This window comes from Uloborus diversus, chromosome 5 (assembly GCF_026930045.1).
Source record: "Uloborus diversus isolate 005 chromosome 5, Udiv.v.3.1, whole genome shotgun sequence".
In the NCBI taxonomy this organism is placed as follows: domain Eukaryota; kingdom Metazoa; phylum Arthropoda; class Arachnida; order Araneae; family Uloboridae; genus Uloborus; species Uloborus diversus.
Genome location: NC_072735.1, coordinates 142190666 through 142213727, shown reverse-complemented (window position 1 = coordinate 142213727; position 23062 = coordinate 142190666). Strand labels below are relative to the sequence as shown.

The 23062-nt window shown below is 34.5% G+C and overlaps 1 protein-coding gene across 1 annotated transcript in view; it reads right to left on the bottom strand.

The window, feature by feature from the left end:
* The window catches only part of LOC129222722 (2,3-dehydroadipyl-CoA hydratase-like), a 33203-nt gene extending 29087 nt beyond the window's left edge, over positions 1-4116 (bottom strand). Inside the window, exons 1-2 of the mRNA XM_054857254.1 lie at positions 3949-4116; positions 3605-3766 (exon numbers count right to left, since the gene is read on the bottom strand). Of these exons, the coding sequence (XP_054713229.1) occupies positions 3605-3766; positions 3949-4057 (271 nt within the window). The 5' untranslated portion in view covers positions 4058-4116. The remainder of the gene's footprint in view (positions 1-3604; positions 3767-3948) is intronic.
* Positions 4117-23062: the final 18946 nt, after the last annotated feature.

Genomic DNA, 23062 nt, shown 5'->3' with positions numbered 1-23062 from the left:
TACAATTTGTTACCGCAGGCTGCTTGAACCGTTATGACTTAGATGGCAGCACGTGTTCATCATTTAACAGAACGGTTAAAATACAAAATAAATTGAAATATGCTCTTTTTTTAAGCGTAGCTTTTCGAATGTAGTAAAAATGTGATAAGCTATTTGTTTTTTTGCAAAAAGAAGAAAAAATATATATTTTACCCTTCAAATTGAGGTAGTAATTTTTTTATTTGTACAAAGAGTCAAAAACTCATTAGAAGAATATAAATTTTAATATACGATTTATTATTTTTTTTCTGAACAAAAAACAATTCTATTGTAGTCCGAAATCTTAAACCTGTTACTTATATTTTCGCTTACATTATGCTTTAATTTTCTTACCAGAGCCAAAGCTTAAAAAAAAAAAAAAAAAAAAAAAAAAACGTATAATTCCGAAGTAATTTAGCACAAAGTCATTTCAAGTTTCCATATCAGCAAGGAGCGTTTCCTTCTCATTTATTCCATTCCTTCATAGTCGTTATTCACTTAATTAAGCGATCATGTAATGCGCGATATTTCTCTTAATTTTTTGTTGCAGATATTCCGGACGTGGGCCCGAACACGGATTCTCCTGGTTACGAAGAGAACGCTCTGCCGATCAAGCTATTCAGCTCTGTCGGTAATAGCGCAAATTAAAGTTATAAGTTTAACCGAAAACCTCATTCTGGTTCTTTAAAACAGGTTTTTCGGCTGAAAAAAACAATTTTTAGACTGTGGGTCTATTTTTCGTCAATAGCCAGCACCATAAGCTTTACAATAAGGCGTAAATCAAAGAAATCGACCAAGAATTGAGGAAAATCTGGCGTAGAAACCAAAAAAGGCTACAGAAATAATATATAAGGATTACTACATTTGAAAGGAAAGTTGGGATTTGAATATCAAACACTTGATAGTCACCATACTAATCACAGTTAAAATTGCCTTACCTTAAGGAGAGAAAAAGTTAAAAAGCAATTTAAAATTGCAAAAAAAAAAAAAACCTTACTAATTCTGACATCAAGATTTAAAAAGGCTTCTTTCTGGCTTTAACAGAAGCAAATGTGTCGATCAAATAATCGAAATCTGTGTTTGATGTCACAGAATTTTCAATGGTCAATAGGAAAACGCTTGTAAATTATCCTGAGAAACGCAGCTTCTCAAATGATTCTTGATTCTTTTCAAATATTAAAAGGAACGTTCACTGGAACAGTTGATGATAGGCAAGGTAAGAAGCTGCAGGGCTGAATCCACATTCAGAAATGTATGCGTAATGTTTAATGATCTTATCCTTTTTAAACATTCTCCAGGAGAAGGGTTACCTTTTGCAAAAATTTGAAAGTGTGTTAATTCTTCTGGAAAATGTTCATCCATGTCATCCGAGTAATTATTTTGAAATTCCAGAGCTAAGGAGCAACGATTTCTTTACGCGAAATTTTTTTAACTTCATGAGGTTTTGAGCTGATTTTTAACTGACTTCAAAAAGGAGGCGGTTATCAATTCATATCGTATGTATGTTTTTTTTTTGTTTGTCCACTCATAGTGTCTCACCTAGTGAACCGATTTTGATGATTCTTTTTTTAATGGATAGGGGATGGCTCAACTTAGGTCCCATTACTTTGTTTGACCATATTTGTTCTTTAGAAAAAAAGTTATGGGCAAAAAACAGTAAATTTTATGCAATTTCCCTATTAAATGTTTTTGTAGCGAAGTTCGCACTTTTCACCCGTGGATAACGGTGGCTCAGTGGTAGAATTCTCGCCTCCCACACGAGTGACCCGGGTTCAAATCCCGACTAGGACAAAGTGAATTTTACTAAAATTTCGTTTCTACTGTTTCCCGTATTTTCTCGAATCTTCTATTAATTTCTGTATCTTTCCAAGTCTGGAAAGTTCCAGCACTTTCTCAAGTTGTATATAAGGAGATGTAACGTTCATTCGTGGTTCTGAATAAAGACCTCGAGTTGAGACTAACGAGTATTCGCTTCATTTTGCTTTCACATTGTCTTCGCTATCTTCATCTACGCGACAATAGGAAACTCATTGTTATAAAAGTTTGGTGCCATATAACAGTAACATTAATAGTAATTGTAATGATAATTTTGAATGAAGGCTTCTCTGAAGCAAGCATCAAATTTCTTCAAGGGACATTTCGATAATGGGGAATCTGGCGCTGTCGTCTCATTTTTGGCGTAAATAATTTTATTTTAGTAACCCTGCTGATATATAGTAACCCTATATGAATTATCAAAATCTTCCTTTCTTCAGCGCTATTGCTCCATAGTAGGGGTAAACCTAACCTGGAAGCGAGGTGATGCAGTGATTAGGATCTGCTTAGCCTTCACAATGCTACCATTAGGTTTGACTCAACTACTCTATAGTATTTTTATCGTTATCATCTATGCCGATAACAGATGATCGGGGCTAAGTAAGAAAATACAGGATTGCATCATGAGCAACTTAGATGCTGTGGAATGTAAATTAGTTAGGAAAAACGTAATACTTAAATGGTTATAATTAAATTAACTACGCATGATTTCCAGAGAGGAACAAAGATAAGTTTTTAGTGCCAATCGCTTAAAGTTTAACGCGTGTCAATAGTTTTTTTTTTTGTGTGGAGCATTTTTAAGAAAAAATGTGAAGTTTCGTGATGGTAACTTCTTATTATTTCTGAAATACCTACATTTACACTAAAAAGAATGAAATAAAAAAAAAATTTGAAAAAAAAAAAAAAATAGAACCGACTTCAAAATTGCTCTAAAAAGTGAAAAATAATTTTATTCTTTAAACACCATCGATAATGCTTTTAAACATAATTTTTGAAGTTGGCGCAAAAACGATAGATAAAATCATTCACAGCCATAACTCAAATACAACTATAAATTTAACCAGGACCAGTTTCTTCACTATCACATATACATTATGCATTGATGACAGCATATTTGAATAGCGATATAAATGTTTCGTTCGTAACTTTGGATGCTTTTCTGAAAAAAAAATATGAACGATGCATGGTTACACTGGATTTTACGTTTTGTTTTTGCGCCAACTTCAAAAATTATGTTTAAAAGCATTATCGATGGTGTTTAAAGAATAAAATTATTTTTCACTTTTTAGAGCAATTTTGAAGTTGGTACTATTTTTTTTTTTCAAAATTTTTTTTTAAAAATTTTGAGCCCCCTCTCCCTTAAAGTTGAGAAAAGGTAAAATGAGCTTTAAAAAAAAAGGAAGTAAGTAAGTGAAATAATTTAGGCTAGGCTATTTTGGTGCCCCTAAATTTGTGGTGCCCAGATCCGCGGACCCGCCGGACCGTGCGTTAATCAGGCCCTGATTTTACATCTAGTTGGGAAGTCAAAAATAAAATTAATTTGTTGGTGGCTGTGGGCTTGACGGATGATGTGATGATTGATTGAAACAAATTCCATCCCTAAGTTTTTCAGCTCAAAGCAGAACAATATGCAAATACTGCTAAAATATATACCTACCATTATGTTTAATTTAAAATTTCTTATGGTTTATATTACATGATAAGGTGTCTTTCTTTTGAATGCAAATTAAAGCATTAAAAAACAAATGTGAAAAAGTAAACAGAAACATACCTTTTCCATATAACACTGCAGCATACGCGTCGTCATCATTTTCAAAATTTTCAAACGCATTTCTAAGTTGCAATGCAGCCTCGTCATTGATGCAATTACGCTTATCCGGACGATTAATACCAATTAAATGAAGTTTTTTCTGCTTAGTAACAACAACAAGATCTGTAAAAATAGTAAAATATCAATTTGGAGGAGGTGGACATTAAAGTACAAAGAATAATAAAAACTGAGTAAATTTTCGTTACAATAATGTTTATCACAGTCATTATTAATTGAATATTGATGTACAAATTAAAAGCACACTAAAAAATGAAACGAATCACAAAGCGGGATTTCGATTTTACCAGAATTACTTAAATTAGAACACCAGCGATGTAGCTTCAAAATTGAAAATTTATCAGCATGCCGAGATGATAAAATGCTCTTCAGTTTACAGCGAATGGGGGCGGCCATGTTTGATTACGGACCATGGACTGAGTGAAGATGCACTCCTCCTGCTTATCGTATAAATACAGAGAGAAGAGACCAGTTAGGGAAAGAGTAATCAACAGCAGGGCGGCCTCCATGAACGCCGGTGATACTGTGACGTCAACCGGAATCATAATACCAAATCACGGAGCAAGGAAGCGAAGAGAAGTTTAGACGATTCTCCTTTAGACCCCTTTTACACGATTCCCGCTTTCGCACATTGGACGGCAGACATGTGACGTCACAAGTCAGAGGAAAATCGTTGCTCATTTACACGAAGGCGGAAAGCGGGAAGCGTATGCAAATTTCGTAACCGGTTCGGTGTTTTGACAGGGCGTCTGCACCTGTTTGTTTATATTTGCTTCCGTTGAATCTTCTGTTATTTCCTACTATTTTTTTTAATTGTTAAAGAATTGAAGTGTTTTCCGTAAATGTTGAAGGTTTATTTTTTAGAAAACATGTCTTGGATAGCGCTTTTTTTAATCTTTTTTTTGAGCCACGCTAAAAATAGAAGTAAAAAATTCTAAATTTGCCAAACAGTGCTTTCCCGTGTTTCGCTGTTTTTTTTTTTAATCTGTGCACAATTAAGCCAGGCTAAAAAAATAAATAGAAGATAATTCTGCGTTCATCAAACAAGCATTCCCTCCCCCCCCCTGAAATTCAAAGATTAATTTAAAAAATAGAATGGTCTATGTTCTAGGATCTTATCACATCATGCTGCTGTTGTATGCATGAAAAAATGAAATTGCTCAAGGATTTCATAAATAAAATAATTTTTAAAATACTGAAACATATATTTATTTCTTTGCTTATTTTAATCAATTTCAAAAATGAGGTTTTTGGCTTGTGCAAATTATTCTTATTCAGTGAAGTTCCCATCTATTTTTCTGAGGGTATACTCCCAGTAATCCATTACGCACAATATTTGTATGCGATCAAATCGTTGCCTCAGAGCAACAGTAGGATATCTTAACGTTATTTCGAGGATTAGATGTCTTAGTGTTGCTCTGAGGCAACGATATATGTAATATGTGTTTATATGGAAATTTTTGAAACTTGAAGGTATATGCTATATGTCTAAAAAATATTTGAGAATATACGGCATACATGGAATATACCCTATGGGAACACCACTGTTCTCAGTGTGCAAAAGTTTTTCTTTCTGATAGCCGCTCGGAAAACAACAGTTGATAATTTTTGCTGTGTTATTGCTATTACATTTTCAGAACTCGATGAGGAGCATTTTTTCATTTAGTGATACAGTGAAACCTGTGTATGTTGACCCCTTTATTTTCTTGAAACATCATTAAAAGGTGTTGAAATATATAATTCATAGTACAGCTCGAGTTCAATAATGAAAACTCTTAAGTATGGCCACCCCTTCTGTGTCCACATTTTCACTAAACGAAGGGGTGGCTTCTCGGAGAGGTTTCACTGTATAATAAAATGCTTGTAGTGATGTATCAAAATGTATATTTTTTTAGAACTGCTTTGCATGTTATTGTGGAATAATACTAACAGTGGTGTTGAAATATTTTTTCGGGGGGGGGGAGGCTACATTTAACACATGTGCAAATCTACGTGTATGCAGGCCCGCACCAAGCCTGATCGGCGCCATCGTGCAAATGTCTTTTGAGCGCCTTTATGCATTAATGTTCGAGAAAATTCTAGTTAACTCCTGGGGTGAGGATTTATAGACAAATGCAGTATTGAAAAAATACGTTTGGCATTTATTTGATGTATCAAAAGGAACGTAATGTATATATATTTCATTTTGAACACAGTGTACGTTTTTACCTTTGAGCAGGAGTTATCTCTTCATCTCGAAGTTGTTTCGAGTAAGGGTGGATGTAAGGGAGGGGTGATCGGAATTGACTTTTGAATTATGGCTTTTTCTCTTGGAAACCTTGCATTGAGCTGTTGTTAAAAAAAAGATGGCCATTTTCAGTTAATTCAAAGCATTTCCCCCCAACAATAAAAAAAAAAAAAAAAAAAAAAAAAAAAAAATTTTGGAATTTGATTGAAATAATTCTTGCTTACTTTAGTCTGATAAGTACTTTTTTGAAAAATGGGAAATGTCTAATATGCAGCCGTTACAAGAAAACGGAACTGTTACAAAAGGCATTGAATTTAATATCTAAAACAAATATGTAGTCCTTCCAAAGTTTTTTTTAAATACACAAATAGTAAAAGAAATAAAGGGAGGGGGAGGGGAATTGAATAATTATGGTCAAGTCATTACTTTTCAGAACTAAAAAGTTAAACTAAATTATTGTCCGAAGTACATACTGTCCAACCACGGATTGCATGGAATTTTTATACGTCCAGATAAGACGAATCTATGTGAATAAGGAGGAAAGGTAAAAATTTGATGCCCGTATTCCACTCATTTGAATGAGACTCTGCTTCTGCAAAAGCTGGCATCGATAAAAAAGAATAGATTTGTCCATTTCCGGCTGTAAAACGGATGTTTGTCTTTCCATACAATCCGTGGCCCGTAAATGTTACGCACATCTAAATAATGTACATATGAGCAAACTATTTTTTTATGTATGATAACACGAAGCAGAGGAATTACCACCAATTAAAAATCGCAAAAAGACGCCAAATTTAGCAAAGATCTGTTGTAAGTTATGGAGCTGTATAAGGAAAACTCCTTATGGGGTGTTCTCCCCATAGGTAGACGAATACCCTCCTATGTGTATTCCTAAGCATTGCACGACCTCTGCACAGTGGCGTAACTAAGGTGGGACGGAGGGGTTGGTCCGCCCCGGGCACCATTTTGCTGGGGGGTGGCAATTTCATGCTCTTGATGTGAAAAAAGTTCAACATTTGCTAATAGGGAAATTATGCTTCTGATCAATTACTGGAGGCAAAAAAAAAAAAAAAAAAAAACTTTTCGTTATAATATGAAACTAGCACTTGATTTTAAGAAAATTACTCGAAAACTACCTTATTAAAAAAAAAAACTTTTTTTGAGGAAAGTTACAACAAGAGTAAGAAAAGAGAGGTCTGGGCAATTAATTGCTTATCTTTGGGGTAGCATTATCTGTTTCAGAAATTGCTTTAATTGGTCACTTATTACAAAACTTTTATTCAGACCAGAATTAATTTTATGTTTATCTTATAAAAGTACTTACTCACAACTCAAAAAATAACTGCGACTAATCTTACTGCTTTATATCAGTAAAATTCCTATAAACAGCGAGTTTCAAGCTGAGACATTCATTTAAGCAGAAGGTTTTTAATTAGTGAATTGACGTCTAAGTAAACCTTTCACATTCACATGGAAAGTAATGATTTTCAATACACAACTTTTCCTTCTCATGAATCAGTATGGTTAATCGAACTTATAGGGCTCATTAATCTTATCACCCTGTATCAGTGAAAAAGAAAACCATCCAAATTCTGTAATATGGCAGTATTGGATCTAGGAAAGCGGCAGTTTCCGAGTTTTTCAACATTAAGACAGGCACCCCAGCACGGATCCAAAAGGATGTCATTACCCCCTTTGAAAGGACCAAAGAAACCATAAAATTGCATACCTAGATCTTTAAATTAGGAAAATTTCCTGTGCAGAGCGCCGGCCTCTAAGCTCCTGCCTGGTGTCACCAAAAGGTTAAAATGCATTCTTAGGGCTAATTTAGAAATTTTTTCTGAATAGAGCATATTCTTTATTTTTCTTCGCGATTAAGTTCTTATTTTTCCTTTAAATACTTTTGACTGTTTCTCAACCAAAGGGCAGCAAATTGAGGAATTGTCCCGGGCGGCAGAAAATGTAGCTACGCCACTGCCTCTGCACAAGATTTGATAAACTGTATTTGTGTAAGGACCCCCCCCCCCTCCCATGGTTGTGCACCTTGGGGTGAAACTCCTCACGTAAATTCTCAAGTATCAAAGGACCTTTGTGACAAATTTGGCAAAAATCTGGCCTTAATTGTGGATTTGTATAAACTACATAGCACACACAATCACTAACATACATCATATTTTGTTTAGATATATAGATTTTACTTTTATTGTTTATTTAACTTTTTCCATGATTTAATTGAAAAATAATCAGTTTAAATTTTGAAAGAAACCAAAATTTAAAAGTTACCTGCAAAAATCCAGGTGCTCCTTTAAAATTCCAGTTGGGGTTTTTACAAATGATAGTTTTACCAACCGCCTTTTCTGGTGGTCAAAGAAGTGACTATGGGTGGGAAGTTACTGGGGGGGGGGGGGGTTCATGACGCAGTCTGCACCATAGAAATGTTCAGAAGTGTATCTTTATGGTTTTTTTGAGCAATCATGATTGCTTATTGCTTTCATTTGACTGTTTTGATGTCTTATGATTTTATTTTCCCACCAGCACCCTCTGCAGCATCACCGTTGACCGGCTCTTCACGATGCTGCTCCCCTAGCCAAAACCGTCTCCAGGTTGCATCCATGTCCTACACACACGCACATACATACACAACTACATGCACACACAAATACCCACACACTCATGCCTGCACACAGACACCACACACAGACAGACATACATACCCACACCCATACACTCATGCCTGCACACAGACATATACACACACGCATACATACACACATATACCCACATTCATGCCTGGACACAAACACACACCCCTACATACACACTCGTGATTGCGAAAAACATAATTTGAATTCAAGATGTCAAAATTCAAATTATTATTATTTTTTTGACTCTCGCTACTTGCAAGCACAAAAGGAAATGAATATAGAAACAACAAACACGAAGATAAATATTTTACCCTCAGCTAAAGTTGATTAGCAAAACCAGAGGTTTAATTGTGAAGGATGTGAGAGGAAACTATTTTAAACATTGAAATTTTAGTCAGATGAAAGATGTTTATGGTCATTTTTTATTCAATGATTGCAAGGAAAAAAAAACCCTTGAAGTTACCCCTTCCTGTATATAAACAGAAAAATATCAGATAAATACAGCTTAAAATGAACATGCATAACATGCATTGAGATTGTTTTCCTTTCGTTTACCCACCTTTCACTCTAGTTTGACGCTCGCAAGTAATGCCTATCCTTTTCCAATGTTGATGTAACTTTGGAAAGAAAGATATCGAACAAAATTTTTGCATTTAATATTCTTATTATGTAGCCAACTAATGAATAATAACTTTCTTTTCAACTCCTGTTGAATGCTCATGGAAAATATTTATCAGGAAATTAAAGAAAAAAGTTGTAATTAACTTGTACACATTGTATTTATTTTTATCATTATCATTAAATGTAAAATTTATACCTGTGTGTGTTTTTTCCGTAAACTCGAATGTTTTTTAAAAGACCGCATAAACCAAAAACTAGGGACGCACTGAATACCGAACATTAAGTTAAAATTCTGTCCTTATCTTCAGCTGAATACTGAATATTTTGCCAAAATTTGTTGTTGTTTCAACATTTAGTACAATTGTTGATTAAAAACAGGAGTGGAACAGAGCTTCAGCCCAGCCAAATCATGAACTGATTCAGCACATAACAATTTGTCGTGAATATTTTTTTTACAATAACTAGTACACATAGTATTATGTCTCATAATAAGTTACGAACAATTATGCCCTAGAATAAAACACAGTAAATTTAAAAGAATCCATTGCACTACAAGCGGTCCCATAATTGAGAATATGTACCTACTTGGAAGTTCCTATGAAAAAAGTGACTTTACAACATTTGATTGATAATTATTTAAAGATTTCTTCATTTGTTATGAAATGAAGCTATTACAATATTGCGTAAAACATTGTTTAAACACTTCTAGCTACTAATGAAAACAATGTCATTATTTTTATTACATAATAATCTAAACAGTAATATCACAAAGTATTTGTAAGATAAACAATCACAATGGTACTTACTTGGAAAGGTTTCAGGTGTAACATTGAAAATCTAGTAAATCTTCTCATTGCCTCCATAAGCAAGAATAAAATGATAATATCTTCTTTTTGCCAGCAAGATAATTCTTATGACAGAATATACAGAAATGATCCTGCCGATAAGAATTACCCAGCTAATTCGTATAGATGCTACGCTGCAGTTCCTAGCATGTTTAAAATCGCTTTTTTTTTTCCCAGTGCATGATGGTCCTTCATAAAAAAGAGGCTCATTCATTTCGCGCGATTATCAATGATTTACGTAGCTTTGTTCAATTTCGAAGTTACACTTTGAAATTCACTTTATCAAAATCATTACCGTAGACACAAAGATGGCTACCTTTTCCCTGATTTTAGAAGGTTTATTGTTACCATAGAAACGAAAGCATGTGACATCAATAGCCAATCATTGCACGTCGGACTTCGCTTTTCTGACTTGGAGTTGTGGACGATCCACAACCCATTCCCGACGAAGTCAGGCAGGTTTTGGAGGCGCGAAAACTGGTTTTCGAGCTCAAAATGACGTCAGATGTCCGAAAGCGGGAATCGTGTAAATCGGCACTAAGGAATGTTTGGTAACAAAATTTTACTTGCTAGAGAGCATTTTGTTTTATGTCAGTTTAGAGCCCTGAAGATGTTTTGCGAGAATAGTATCGTGTTTTAAACGTATGTTTTAGTGTGTATTTAAAAAGGTTTTCACTAGTATTTAGATGTGCGTTCATTTTTCGTATTTGTATGTAGATGCATGACTTATACATTCCTTTTTAGAGTACGTGTTTCGATTTCATTTCACATTTTACTCACTAAATTCTACGAACCAATAGCTTTGTTAGAAGAAAACGGTTTCTGAACTTTGCTACTGTTTTTTGTTACGATTTACGAATACCAACAACCATTCGATCAACAATAAAACTTCTTTTAATGTACAGGTGTTCCTCGTATAATTCGGTTAATTCGAGCCGTGTAGTATCGAAATCGTGTTATACGAAACTTCAACGTAACCATGTTATACGAGACAAGTTGATTGAGATGAATGTAATCGCTTGAACACTGCATATTTAGAACGTTTAGTTCAATAAGAAATAAATTAAATGTATATTTTGAAATAATTTAATTTAAATGTCACTGCATAATATTTTATAATTTTCGAACAATTATTTCGACTTTTAGCATATATTTGTGGAATTTTCTTGGGTTGTATTTTATGGAAAAAACGGCGGCACAAAAAAAGAGTTAATGCAGAGCAAGAATGGCAGATAAACAAAAAGAGAATAACAAGAAAAAAGCAGCAGAGCGTATACTAATACTACGGCAAAATAGTAATAATAAATAAATAAATAAATAAATTTTTGAAAAAGATTTTCAAAAAATCAAGAAGATTGTGGAATCAAAAATGATATCACGAGATGAGAATCAACTGCAGGGAAGCTAGCAAGCTAACTTTGTATACAGTTGTAAAATAATGCAAGTTCACCTTTCTCAACATGCGAAGTGCACGGAAAGATTCAAAAAGCATGCTCTTCCAAGTAGTCCCAGAAAAAAATAGGCTCTTATTTGTTATCTTGCTAAATAATAATAATAATTCTGGAATTACTGTGGCAGAAAAGAAAATCAAAGAGTTCCTCTAGGGAGCCTTCTTGAAAAAACAATCCTCACAATTGATTTTGTTTTCGCAAAGAAGATTGATTACACTGGGGAACAGCAATTTCGTTGTCTTAAATCTGTGTCTTGTTTTTAACTAACTTTTATCCTCTGAATCCAAAAATAATCGCAGTTTTTGTCTATCACGTCAACTTTTTAAACTACAGGATACCCTCAAAAGTCATACAAATTCAGCAAAACAAAATTAAAACTTACCAAATTCAGTTTACAATGAACAATTTTATTCACACAAAGGTTATAACAGTTACCGCATATAAAATTGTGTATTTATACATATTAAAGTAAAAATTTTCGCTTATAGCTTTTTCTGGAGTGTTTAATTTGTGGACAACTCTTGGTTGATGCTCCAGCAACAGTCAGCCATCATATAAGCATTCAATCTACCTGGGTATCGTGTCTCGCTGACTTTCAAATCTTACTGGAATCGCTCACCCTGTTCATCACTTTCTGCAGCAAGATTTTCAGGAAGTTTGCAAGATGGCTATGTAAAAAGTGCAATTTGATGCTCATGTGGGAACCAAGGATTTGGAAGCTTTCCACAAGTTGTTGGACAATTTCGGCGTAATTCTGGGCTCGTATATTTCCAAGAAAACTTTTAACAATGTTTTTGAATACCAACCAAGCATTCTTTTGAATTTCTAACATTGTTCCGAGGAAAGTTTCATCTTTAATAAGCTGCCGAATCTGTGGACCGTCAAAAACACCGGCCTATATCTTTTCAAATGACAGGCTAGGAAATGCAGAAATGAGATACTTAGAAGAACAACAGTGCTTCCTATGACCCATGCAGGCGTGGATCAGCGTACTCGCGGACCCCTGCAGTGCAGGGGGGGGGCAGCCTAAAAGGGCCCAAAAAAAAAAAAAAAAAAAACTGACAAAAAAGTTAAAAAATGAAAAAACCCTTTCGCATTTTCAAAATTAATTTGAGTTTTGAAATTTTGAATTCAAATTATGTTTTTTGCAATCACGAGTTGCGACAGGACCCTACTCATTGGTTACTACCCCACTCGCTTGTTTCTAGAAACGGTTCCTGTCCCTCTTCTTGGACGGTTACGTGTGTATAGTTGTGTATGTGTAGGCTTGTGTGTGTGCACGTTGGCACGTGTGTATGTGTGTAAAGGCGCGTGTGGGTATGAGCGTGCATGTGTCTAGGACATGGACGCCACCGACCAGGAGCAGCGGCTACTGGGGGAGAGTGCTCAGTCAGGACCAGAGGATCCGCGCCTGCAGAGGGCGGTGGGGTTGAAAAAGGAACCGGACATCAAGGATGGTCAAGTGAAAACAATTAGCAATCGTGATTGCTCAAAAAAAAAAAAAAACAGCACTAAGACTTATTAACGTTGCAAATATACACTGCTGGCCTATGAGGAGGGGCCCCCCTCCTCATAGATCCCTCCATCCCAACAGATTTTGTTGCAGGATGGTCCAAAATTTATAGATCCGGGCCTCATTTCATGCTCAATTCTGCTGAGAGTAATCACATTCTCTTAAGTTGTAGAGAAAAGCTTGACGTGGTAGAAGAAAACTAAACACAGTTTTAAAATCAGCATGCATAATTAACTATAAAACAGCTCAAAATCCAAACTCAACAGTAATTATTTTACAAATTGTTCCCCAGTGTTATATTTTTTGATTGTTTTCTGGAAAAAGGAGCTCGCTTGTAAGTGACTGAAAAAAAAGCATGCTGTAAAGACCCACGATATTTTCTTCCTTTTTACTCTAAACTGTCATTTCACCGGTACGTTTTCTCTCACGCCAAGCTCTTGTTCTTTCTGCGCCTGGTGCACAGCACGTCTCAGGTTGGGGGAACCCCTTTAGGGGGGGGGATCCGTCATTCTCCCGGTCCTCCAAAAGCCCTGGATGTCCCCAGGGCTCAAGCTGCTGAACCAGTTTCTGAAACTCACTATCCCTGCAAGACGCGACAAGCGGAGGGCAGCCATCATTTGTGACATAATGCTTTTTTGTCGATAAGTTATTTATTTATTTATTTTTCTCCGTTTATCTTTTTTTGGTTTAGCAAAAAGGTCACGACTGGGTTTCGGTTACTAAGCGTGATCGGAATGATTCTTCTTTTTCTGAAGAATGGCTATAACCAGCTGAACGGCTATAAACATTGAGGAAACAAAAAATTACCCGAAATCTGCCTTTTAACTATTTCCAAAAAAAAAAAAGTAACAATGAAGTTAATTTTGATAATAAAAGTTAACAAACTAAGTTCAAGACAAAACTTAGCTATGTGAACTCTGATGACTTGACTTAAATCAAAGTAATCCTCGAAAACCTGCATTATTTGAAACGTTTCAAGTGACAAAACCCAAAAATATGCTTTCTTAAGTTTACCCTTGAAATTAAATTGTTAATATTATTAAAAAAACTTAATTTATAAATACTATCACTTTTCATTATTTTTGGCAGCAATTAAAAAACAACTACGTCACTTCTGTCACACAAAAGGCGGGAGATCAGAAATTCAAAGCTCTCACACGAAAAGTTTCACATCGAAACAGATTAGAAAAAAATAAATTGTGCTCAAAGTCAATGATAAAGCATTTATTTCATTCATGGTGAAAATTTGATGATAGAACAAAGTATCAGTGCTTATACTTATAGTGCTGGTAAAAAAAAAAAAAAAAAAAAAAACATCACCCTCGCATTTTACAACAATGGGATTATGTGAGAAGTTTTGGTCGACCGATTAACGATGAATGTATGTGAAATTCTGCAAAACTTATGAAATAAACATTTAACAGCAGGAATCCGATAATTGTTTACGTAGATCGGAGCTGTTTCTGGGCCAAGGCAAACTGCTGACCCCCATGCTCATTTTTCATTTCTGAACCTGCGTGTGAGTTTAGAGAAAAAAAATTACTTACCCCCATGTCAATTTAAGTCTAATGGCAGGATAAAGGTTTTTAAATTGTTACTTACCAGCTTTGCCCTATGGCACGGAGCAGAATCATCCTAGAAAATGACGTTTGGAACTGAAATAAAGTGATTCCGGATAGTAGGAAGCAACTTTTCCTCCAAAACGCCATATACACCTGGAGCGTTTACTGTTCGTTGCACAAAGTGAAGCTCACCAACTCCTTGATCAGAAATACACCCTCAAATCACGGGATACGGAATGCTTGACTGTGTGTTGAATGCAGTCGGGATGAAATTCCTCTCCTTTGCGGCGCGGATGATGAAATTTTTTCTACCACTGTATTAATTAATATTTAGACACGTAACGGTCTAAAAAAGTAAACGAGTCGATTTCTAAAATGGACTTCAGTAATCGTGACGAACGTCAGAGTTACGTTCTTCACGGTTACGTTCCTCACACTTCATATTTTGAAGAAATATTCATTTCTGACACATTATAAGAAGAAATGAGTATTATTCTGCATGAAAAGTTAGGTTAAAGAAAGAAAATAACGCATTACATTGTTTTTCCAATAACTATAAACATTGGCGTCGTCAGCTGAAATTTATTGGGGGGGGGGGACCATTCTGACTATCATTTTTAAGTTGCATTAAGAAAAACTCGTGTATATATATATATATATATATATATATATATATATATATATATATATATATATATATATATATATATATATATATATATATATATATATATAGGGTTTACATTTAATACAATATTTTAAACTGGTACATCTTGATTCACATAATTACACAATAAGAAAAAAAAATTAAATACCAACAAATACATTTTTTCTAGACTGCACATGGGATACGAATATCCGTGCTATTTTTTTTTTGTGATCAATTTCGTCCAAGATGTTTTTGTGAATGTAGCATAAAGCAACATGATTCAACCGCTTTGTGTCGACCTTAGATACAATTTCAGCTTTCTCAGCGCACTGAAGCTTCTTTCAGCTTTACACGACGAAGGGCGGCACACCAAGAGTAGCCGCACCACATTTTCAACATTTTGAAACAGTAGACAATTGAATCAACCGTTCTTAATGAATGAAATCAGCAAAAACGAAATCCAGCTCTATTGAATCAGCCGCTTTATGGAATCAAAGCTGTTCAGAACAAAATGTGACTCATATAAACCGCGACAACTGTATAATTAAATTTTTATATTACATAGTGATAAACCCTGCAGCTCTAAGTTCTTGGCACAAGTTGGATTCGAAGGAGTTTAATTTGATGTTTTTTAATTAAAAAATTAAAGTATATAATTCACCGTTATGACATTCACGAACCTACGAAAAACACAACTACAAAAATAAAATAAGACACAAATAATTAAGCTCTCATAATATCATATTTTAATAATGCTACCTTTTAAAGTATTTTCATAATTTTTTCAGGATTTTTGTAACAAATGCACCAGAATTTTGCTTTTTTGTTGAATCCTCCATACACTCAATGCATATGAAACCAAAAAACAACAAAAACCATGCCCATGTTATTTCATTAATTTCTAATTTCTCAAAGTCAGCAGGGAAAGTGCCCCTCCTGATCCTCTTTAAGTGACAGCACACCTCACAGATTGAAAAGTACTGGCCTACACAGAGAACAAACAGCATTTGGTGTATAATTGAATTCTGATCAGCGGACGATGAGGAAGAGATAGAGAAATGAACTGCTTTTTTCTGACACGTGACAATAAGTTTTAAAATGGTTATTTCAATAAAATTTGTTCAGTAAAGCAGGATTATTAATGGATAATTTTCTGTTAAGCTTTAATAACTAAAAGGAGCATTATTTATTCCATTAAAATTTATAAAAGTTGAAACATTTCAAAAAAAAAAAAAAAAAAAAAAAGAGAAAGTTGAACGCATTAGCTCCCATAGGACTCATAATGTCAAAATATTGACTGTAAAGCATACCTGATTAGCAGGCATTCAGGGGCTACTCGATAAGAGGTCACTGTGAACTTCCATAAACTTTCCTTTCCTAGAAAATTTTTTCTGACGAATCTTCAAATTTCGAGTAGTTTTTTGCGAAATATTGCATTAAAAAGATATTCTCATTTGATGTAGTGATGTGGGTAATTAGGAATTTCATTCGGAAAATCGAGAAGTAACCCCACCTGAATAGTATAAAATCGGGGAGCCCCTGCATGTATTACACTCAACAGAATGGTACTTACCTATCACGATCTTTTGATTTTTTGAAGATGGTTCCGTGGATGTTGATGATGATTCAGTTGTTAAAAATTGCTAAGGTTCATTTGATGTAGAAGGTTTGCTACATTTTCCCATTTCAAGCCACCTCTCCATATTCGTAATCGAATATGTAACAAAAAAGCCTTTTTACCAAAATAGGAGCGCTCTTCAGGTCACCTACTCTCAAGGAGACCAAAAGACCACATGAAATTATCTTTATTTTTGTCGGAACGTCCTTTTATTTCTGTCTTTTTTTTTCTGGTCATCTTGCGCTTCTTTTTTCGTTGGTCTATCGGAAGTGACATCACAGTATCCATCGTTATGCTGGCTTACGATTTGCTTTTGAAATTGCACGTTAATTTTTAGACTCCTCCTCTTTTTTTTCTGTAACGTAACGCTTTTTTGGTCAAATTTGAGATGCCGCAAACACATTTGAGAAACCGCGCTTCGGTAAGGTACTTTGAAGCCACGTGTTGAATAATGTCAAACAATGACACGTCTCCTTTCCCTTTCTACCCCAAACTTAACCTTTGACCAGCTAAGTGGTCTTCTAAATTTTTGTGCATCCTTTGACCAGGGTGTTGTTACCAGCTGCAAAAAACCGCCAAAGAAGTCTGGTGTCTCATTTTGTTTGGGAAACATCGGAGTCGCTATAAATTGAACCGAATCGACGAAACAAACACTGCAAAACTTGAAACAGAAACCTGGAAGCGCCGAGAAACGAGATAAGAAAGAAAGGGGCAGAAGCTCAGATCCCCGTCTGACGTCTGTTGACTTATTAGCACGAGAGTCGTAAAAAAGGGGGGGGGGTGCATATACGCTGGAGACTCGACTATGGATGGTTGACATTGCACTCGGGAGAAGGTATCCCCTTTCTAGCATCCTTCACTAAAGCTAGTGTGCGTAGAGCAGAGCAATAATTTGTCAATGAAGTTCACTTTCCGACTTTCCGTTCACTATACACATCACATATTTTGTTTTTTTTAGTTCATTTTTTTTTTCGATGTTCATTTCGTTTTATTTGATATGAATTAAACATGGTAAATTATATATTACGCAACTGTTTAAAGTCTTCAAAGCAAAAATAATTTCCCCAAAATAATGAGTTTCATCTTGACAATTATCGAGGGGGTCCGATTTTCAAATATTGAGAGGGTTCGGTCCTCAAATATTGGGGGGGTCCGGACCCCTTGGACCCCCCCGGCCGCGACGCCCATGACTATAAATAATATTTTAAATAAACTTCAGAGAAAATGAGAGCTGAATTTCATGTTGCTAATACAAGGTTGCAAAAATTTTACGTTCGTCACACTATAGTAATTTAGTTTAAAAAACAATTTATGTGATACCGTTTCATTGTACGAATATTACGCAAAAGTTTTATTATTTCACAAAATCTGCAAAACCACAAGTAAATGATTATTAGACGTTTAAAACTCAAGTTATGCAACAAAATGAGTCTCTGAATGTTACGCTCGTTTTCTTATTATAGGGTCACGATGGAATGACCCTATAATAAGCAAAAAGTATTTAAAATTGACTAAATAAATGCAAATTGAGGCAAATTAAAATGCAAATCATAATATGAGCAACTAAATGAATGAAAAATCAAAAATAATTTTACTATCGATAATTATGGAATGGAAAATAATGCCCCCAACATACACGAACACAAATTACACTCTCCCATCTTGGTCCTACCAGTGCGTAACTTTGAAACATTACTGTATTAAACATGATACATCTAAAAGGAAAACAAAGGAATAATGATGGACCTCACCTGAGGTAAGACTCGCAGGTTGGGAAATACCATAGTTTAAAGCAACTTTTTTAGCAACAAAATAAGGATAATAATATGCACTATTTTATAGGGCAGAAAATATGCAACAATAATGTTATGCATTCATTCCCAGAAAAGCATACTCAATGATTATGAAATTTTCTTCGTATTTGACGAAATGGCTTCGTAAAAAAGCTCGATTGATATTTTCGTGAAATTGTGCAAACTTTCCGTGAAACTGACAAAAATTTCGTGATTAGATTCAGACTCAGCTAATAATAAAACGCAAATGACACAATAATCCGAGATCCAGCGATATTTTTTTGTGAATTTACTCTCGGCTGAAAACTTCCAAAATGCTTCCTTTAAACACGAAAAAGAAGCTAGTGAACATCAGCTGCGGTGCCATGGGTGGGTAAAGTAGCGGTTTAAGGGCAAACATGTGAAAAAAACAAAAAAAAAAAAAAATCATTTACTCCCGCCTGAAAATTTGTCAGTAAGTAGTTAACGTAGAAACTAAAACAAAAAACAAAAGTCAGCTGGCTGCATCGTGGTGGATTATTTGTCAGCTGGCCACATGAACTTATAATTTGTTTTTTAAAAATTATTTCCTCTCGTTCGGAAACTTAAAGTGATATTAATTTATCTCATTAAGAACAACCTTGTTGTAAAAATTTCCCCGCCAAGAAAACATTTAACTTTTCCGCACAAAAAAGAAAACTGTTTATCTTGTTTGGCGGGAAGCTTTTTGCTCACCAAGCAACCACTTCACTTTGAAAAGCTTCCCGCCAAACAAGATAAACAATTTAAAAGATCTATCCATATTTCTGAGGAGTTGAAGGTGGGAGGAGGTTCTAATGGAAGTAGCTGTGATGAAAAAGGAGAAGAGGGAGGATGATAGTTTGGCAGATACTTGGCGAGCAAACTAGATATCATAACTTTTTATGGCTGAGGGTTTTTGGGTTTAGGATGCTGATTTTCTTTTTTGTGCGGAAAAGTTAAAGGTTTTCTTGGCGGGGAAATTTTTACAACAGGGTTGTTTTTAGTGAGATATCACATCTTTTTGCATTGATATTATTACTTTGTCTGTATTTTTAGAATTGAGAACTTCAAGTCAGAAAATTTTCAATTGAAACAACGTTGTTTTGTGTTTTTAAGGAACAATAATGGATAGCCTAATTTTACGTCAAGTTATTTTCTGACTATTAAGATTCTATGTTCATTTTGCGAGAATTGGACGGTTTAAATTTTATTGCAATCCTTGTATTCTCTCTGTTGCAAAGAAAACTTCTTGGATAATAAAATACTATAATTTAAATTACATTGTTTTCGAGTATTTTACAACTTCACAATAAATTCTATTACAGTTTCTTTATTTGACAGATTATTCAACATTTTCATGAAGGTTTCTTTAAATGTTTTACAGCTTGAGGGCTATTTTAATCTAGCTTTTCACTTTTTGTTTAATTACATTTTTTCGTGGATTATTACAAATCGTGGATTATTTTACGTTTTATGGGATAATTTTAATTGTTTGGTGATTTATCTTTTTCTTGATAGAAGTCTTTGTTTTGTTTAATACCTAGTTTTGTTTAAAAATTCATTTAAAAACGAAATAACGCATGTTATCACCAAGCAAAAAAAAAAAAAAAAAAAAAAAAAAGCCAAGCCATTAAATATTTTAAATTTGAATGTGTCAGAAGATCTATACAACTTTACTAGATGTAAATCGTGGATATCCCAAATTTGCCATAGCGAATTCGCATGTTGCGCGCGGACTAAGCTCATTAAAAGTCTTGCTTAAATTAATTGCAAAAATTTTTGCAGCTAACAAATTACTGCAAAGCACGGATATCCACACACGTATTTCATATATTTTCAAGTCATTATGTGTTGTTTGAAAAATCCATTAATTTAGAAAATAAGGAAACCAATAAAAAAGTGCTATTTTTCGCTTTCAATTAAAAAGTTATATGTGCCGTATTCATATGCGTACAGTTTCATATAATTTGTAACGTAAAATATTGTAATCGTTTAACCCCAGTTTCGCGCCGACATTTAAAATTTCTTCCCTCCATAAATGTATCAAAACTGAAAAACAGGGGGAAGGAAATTTCATATCGGCAAAACTTTGGGGGGTGGGGAGTACAGCATTCTAATCTCATTCATTAATTTGTTTCTCTGCTTAAGTATAAACAAACAACATAGAATCTGAAAACAGAAAGCTCAATGAGCTAAGTCTGCGCTCATGCGCAGTCGCTGTGGCAAATTTGTGATATCCGCGATTTAACGTCTAGTTGCAACTGTTGGATATGTTTTAGTCTTGATTGAATTTCATTTCCTAAGACAACTTTGGAATAACTGTTAGATCTGTTCTAACCTTGCAATTGCAGTCCGAGATAAACAAACCCTATGAGCTGAGAGTAAGTAGATAAGAATTTAGAGAAAATTAGTGATTTTCAAACTTCAATTACTCCGGCCCATGATGTTGAATTTTTGTATATGTACTCAATGGCCCCCCAAGAATATGTATACAAAAAATCATTACCGTAGCCCCCCGGGGGGGGGGCTGTGATAGAACCCCGGGAAGGTACAATTTGGGGGGTAAAAACGAGGGGAGAAGGGAAGGGGGGTCAAATGGCACAAAAGGCACATCAGTAGGGCACAAGGAATGTGTGTGCGAAATTTTAGCTTGATTCCTCTTTTCGTCTGCTGTAGCCCTGTCAAAGACGAAAACTTTTTTGAACAGAGATTTTATAACTTTAATACCTCCTCCCCCCTGATGGTCCAGGGGATTGTATTTCGGTTGACGGCGTCAGGGACCACTAAAGATTGAGTGTACCAAAAACCAACTCCGGAGGTCTTCATGGGGCTGAGGTACAGAGGGGGTGGGGGAAACCCCAAAAAACCCCAATTTGTTCTGTCGTGTAATCTTGTTCTTGGTCGCTTTTATTTTCTTTCGTTTTTTGGCGGTGGCTTTGCTTCTGTTGACTGCTGACGTTTGGTTTCCTTGGCGGGGCGGAACGCCTCCCGCGTCCCGTGATAAGGTTATTTTTTATGAAAAAAGACCGTCAGCTGGCTGTACTCCGGTGGAAAGATCGGCAGCTGACTTAGTGAAACTTTCTATGCGAAGCACCATTTCGATCATATTTGCTGCTTCAACTGACGACCTTTCCACCGGTGTACAATCAGCTGACGGTTTTTATAAATAAAAGCAACATATAAACTAATATCTCTGAAGTTTGCGAGCAAGAGGAAATAATTTTAATAAAATAATTCAACAATAAATGGCGATTTTGAACTTGAAATAATGACTAAAATTCCCAATAAAGTAGGTGCGTTTTGCAAGATTCCATTCATTTAAGAATAATTTATAAAACTTAATACAATGTTTATATTAACAATAAATTTAAACTTTTAAATATTATTTTATTATTTTTACTCATTATTTCAGGTTCAAAATAGCCATTCATTGGTAGATATATTTTTTAAAAAAATCAATTAGTTTATAAGTTAACTTCATTAGAACGAGCTGATATGTTCATCACATGACTTCCTTTTATACCAGTTTAATAATAATATAGTACCTTGGAGTAAGCAAAGAAACACTTTAAATATTTTCACCCTAAAGTTTATCACGAACCGATGCAAAAAGCGTTATACAGAGATTGATTTTCCCAATATCGACAATTTTAAACGTTATTCTATGGATAACTCTCTTAATATCAGCAATAGTGGCAAAATTGAACCAGCTAATAAAATAAGTATTGATGCTACTCTAAAATGATACAATTCTTCCCCTATGTAATATTTTTTAACTATGCGAATGATATATTTTTAAATGTAGGCATAATGTCGCGACCTCATAAGAAACGCTTTCCCCCTGGTGGTCGAGACCCACAGGATGGGAACCCCTGATCTATAAGATATTATGAATTGAAAAGCATTCGGACAATGCCGGGTAGTATGCTAGTACCCAAATAAATTGCATGAGAACTTATTGGTCACTTTGTAGGCTAAGAGCTTTTTAAAATAAATCTCAACTTAATTTAAGATAATTAATTTATTTATAACTTTCGTGAAATTCTTACGTTTTTTAATAATGGTTTACGTGTAAGCTGCAAGTTTGCAAATTTTGTGCGCTAAAAACATTTGTTTTTATCACTAATGAGTTCAACATTGCTTAAAAGTTCACACAATTATAAAACGAGAAATTTTAATACATGTTCACATACACACAAATTTTCCTAGATACCAATGCCCAAAACGTTCTTTATAATGAAATAATGCTTGGAGTATACCAAAGGCAAATAATTTTATTGCTTAGATCAAGGTCAATTACAGTTTTCCGAATAAATTTCAAAACTTCCTACTTTTTTATTCTCATAAACTATTTTGCTATTTCTTCAAAATTCTAGGGATTTTATGATTGCTGTCAATATTTAAATTAAAGTCTTTGATATCTGGTGTTAAATGTCTGTCGTATTTAAATATTTATTTTTTATACTTTTCTGAAAAC